This window comes from Bombina bombina, chromosome 10 (genome assembly GCF_027579735.1).
Source record: "Bombina bombina isolate aBomBom1 chromosome 10, aBomBom1.pri, whole genome shotgun sequence".
In the NCBI taxonomy this organism is placed as follows: domain Eukaryota; kingdom Metazoa; phylum Chordata; class Amphibia; order Anura; family Bombinatoridae; genus Bombina; species Bombina bombina.
In genome coordinates, this window is record NC_069508.1 from 16,796,977 (window position 1) to 16,800,864 (window position 3,888).

The window sequence follows — 3,888 nt, forward strand, 5'->3', positions numbered from 1 at the left end:
TTGAAAAGTAAGTTATAGCGCATCTTCATTACAACTGCTGAATTAAACTCCATCTAAAATATCACGAATATTCCGGATCTGTTTTTATAAATGGGAGAATTTACCATCACTTTAAAGGTGGATAATCAGTTTTGCATCAACAATCTTGATAGGAAAATAATTACTTGTAATAGCAGTGGGCATGCTGGGTAGTTTAGGGGGCCGTTTTATCAATGGTCTGTCTGACATGATCCGCTCTGGTGAACTGCTTGTGCAATGCCGCCCCCTGCAGATTCGTGGCCAATCAGCCGCTAGCAGGGGGTGTCAATCAACCCGATCGTATCTGATCGGTTGATTGCTGTCCGCCACTCAGAGGCGGCAGGCAAGTTAAGGAGCAGTGGTCTTAAGACTGCTGCTTCTTAGCTGTTTACGGCGAGACTGAAGGCTCGCGCAGAAACAGGAGGATCAGGTTCCATTTGGCCCTTGATAATTCGTCCCCAAAGTGTCTATATTATTGTGCATGTATATTTAGCTATCAGATGGAGATTAGAAAAGAATACCTGTTTAATAAATTATTAATTACTATGACAAATCAGTGCTAAACCACTAAGTGATGGTAAACGTGAGCAGAAATAATTAATATATTTAATTTTTTTGTATGAAACACTTTCTCTCAAAATGGAGGAGGAAGTTATTGTTTTTTTATTCTTTATTTTTATTTCCTGGCCCCTTTCCTCCCCCCTCACAATGCGCTTTTTTAAGCTTCTGGATTTGGAGGCAGCACATCCTATCTCAATCCTGCCACAGAGCCTGTTATAGCTAAAGGAGGTTCGCTCCCGGAGACATCTTGCGCATGCGCAGGTCTGTTATCCATTTAGCACGACTAATCACTGATAACTGATGCTGTAAATAATCTTGTGAGCCCTCTATACTTCAGACTTACCTAAACATGTTGGCAGCTCAGACCAGGCACCTCCTGTACATGTCACAGCTTTTGGGCCCCTCCATTAAGTAGTAGCATTGACACCTGTATTCCACAGAGGAGCCACCTCTATAAGAGGCCAACGGTGCATCTATAAGCTCCCATTTTTCACTTCTGGGGGAGTACTGCAAACCTCTGTTTTGGCTGAACAAAAATGCAAACTGTTTACATAGATAATCTCATCCTAATGACATCTGTAAACCGGACTGAGCACACAAACATGACACTGTCATTAGTACACTGTGACCCTAGCAGGGACTGAGCCTATAAACATGTCACTGTCATTAGTACACTGTGACAATAGCAGGGACTGAGCACATAAACTTGTCACTGTCATTAGTACCACTGTGACCCTAGCAGGGGACTGAGCACATAAACATGTCACTGTCATTAGTACACTGTGACCCTAGCAGGGAATGAGCCCATAAACATGTCACTGTCATAGTACACTGTGACCCTAGCAGGGACTGAGCACACAACTTGTCACTGTCATTAGTACGCTGTGCCCTAGCAGGGACTGAGCACATAAATATGTCGCTGTCATTAGTACACTGTGAGCCCCAGCAGGGACTGAACACATAAACATGTCACTGTCATTAGTACACTGTGACCCTAGCAGGGACTGAGCATATAAACATATCACTGTCATTAGTACACAGTGACCCTAGCAGGGACTGAGCACATAAACATGTCACTGTCATTAGTACACTGTGACCCTAGCAGGGACTGAGCACATAAACATGTCACTGTCATTAGTACACTGTGGCCCTAGCAGGGACTGAGCCTATTAAACATGTCCCTGTCATTAGTACACTGTGACCCTAGCAGGGACTGAGCACATAAACATGTCACTGTCATTAGTACACTGTGGCCCTAGCAGGGACTGAGCCTATAAACATGTCACTGTCATTAGTACACTGTGACCCTAGCAGGGGACTGAGCACATAAACATGTCACTGTCATTAGTACACTGTGACCCTAGCAGGGACTGAGCACATAAATATGTCGCTGTCATTAGTACACTGTGAGCCTAGCAGGGACTGAGCCCATAAACATGTCACTGTCATAGTACACTGTGACCCTAGCAGGGACTGAGCACATAAACATGTCACTGTCATTAGCACACTGTGACCCTAGCAGGAACTGAACACATAAACTTGTCACTGTTATTAGTACACTGTGGCCCTAGCAGGTAATGAGCATATAAACACATCATTGTTATTAGTATACTGTGGCCCTAGCAGGGACTGAGCACATAAAAACGTCACTGTCATTAGTAAACTGTGACCCTAGCAGGAACTGAGCACATAAACATGTCACTGTCATTAGTACACTGTGACCATAGCAGGTACTGAGCACATAAACATGTCACTGTCATTAGTACACTGTGACCCTAGCAGAGACTGAGCCCATAACCATGTCACTGTCCTAAGTACACTGTGACCCTAGCAGGGATTGAGCACATAAACATATCTATGTCATTAGTACACTGTGACCCTAGCAGGAACTCAGCCCAATAACATGCACTGTCGTTAGTAAACTGTGACCCTAGCAGGGACTGAGCCTATAAACATGTCATTGTCATTAGTACACTGTAACTCTAGCAGGGACTGAGCACATAAACATGTCACTGTCATTAGTACACTGTGACCCTAGCAGGGACTGAGCCCATAAACATGTCACTGTCATTAGTACACCGTGACCCTAGCAGGGACTGAGCACATAAAACATGTCACTGTCATTAGTACACTGTGACCCTAGCAGGGGACTGAGCACATAAACATGTCACTGTCATTAGTACACTGTGACCGTAGCAGGGACTGAGCACATAAACATGTCACTGTTATTAGTACACTGTGACCCTAGCAGGGACCGAGCACATAAACATGTCACTGTGGCCCTAGCAGGGACTGAGCACATAAACATGTCACTGTCATTAGTACACTGTGACCCTAGCAGGGACTGAGCACATAAACATGTCACTGTTATTAGTACACTGTTACCCTAGCAGGGACCGAGCACATAAACATGTCACTGTGGCCCTAGCAGGGACTGAGCACATAAACATGTCACTGTCATTAGTACACCGTGACCTTAGCAGGGACTGAGCACATAAACATGTCACTGTCATTAGTACACTGTGACCCTAGCAGCGACTGAGCACATACACATGTCACTGTCATTAGTACTCTGTGGATGTAGCCTATATAATTTAGGTATGGCGTAAATGTTTCTTGTAGAATTTGCATATAGATTGTATATGTTTTTCCCCTGAGGTTTACAACGTGGTGTACCCAAGCCTTGTGGAAGAGAAGTATCTCCGCCAGGCAGTGTTAAGATCAGCTCTGTCAGAAGCTTACACCATGAAGTCAACTCTACTTGAGCGACTCTTTCCAGAAGAATATGAACCAGAAGAAAATTTTACAGAGACACTAAAAGAATCTGGAAGGACTTTGTTGTGGCCTCCCAAACAAAACACCATATCAGAGCCAAAGGAGGATAAGACTATAGAACCTTTCCTACAAGGAGACATTGTACACATCCCTCTTAAAAAACTCTTCCATGTGCCAAAAGTGAAGGAACTTTGTGGCAGTTTAGATGTTCTGAGAAAAATGTTGGATGGAGAACCCACATTTAACCACGACAGAGACGCAATTTTATATCCTCTAGATTAAAAAAGCTTCTCTTATGATTTTGTATTTTACAGTTTGCAGTCAGTGTTGTGGAGTCCTCCACTTCTTTCTTGCGTCAATATTTTAAATTTACCTTTTTGTTGTCCATTTGATGAGCTATCAAATGATTGATTGTTTTGTTTTTTGTAACAATAACGCTGTTTTCTGTGCTGTGCAAACAAAGCATGAGTGTTACGGTAATGGCTTGATCAAGTCGTTACATAAATAAATGCTTTGTGAAGTTTTTGTTGGCAA

General features: G+C 43.3%; 1 protein-coding gene across 1 annotated transcript; it reads left to right on the plus strand.

Moving 5' to 3' along the window:
* Positions 1 to 592: 592 nt before the first annotated feature.
* LOC128641194 (small RNA 2'-O-methyltransferase-like) lies at positions 593 to 3,888 on the plus strand. Its single transcript, XM_053693761.1, has 2 exons — positions 593 to 601; positions 3,238 to 3,888. Exons 1-2 carry the CDS (start codon positions 593 to 595, stop codon positions 3,634 to 3,636), a joined length of 408 nt encoding a protein of 135 aa, XP_053549736.1. The 3' UTR covers positions 3,637 to 3,888.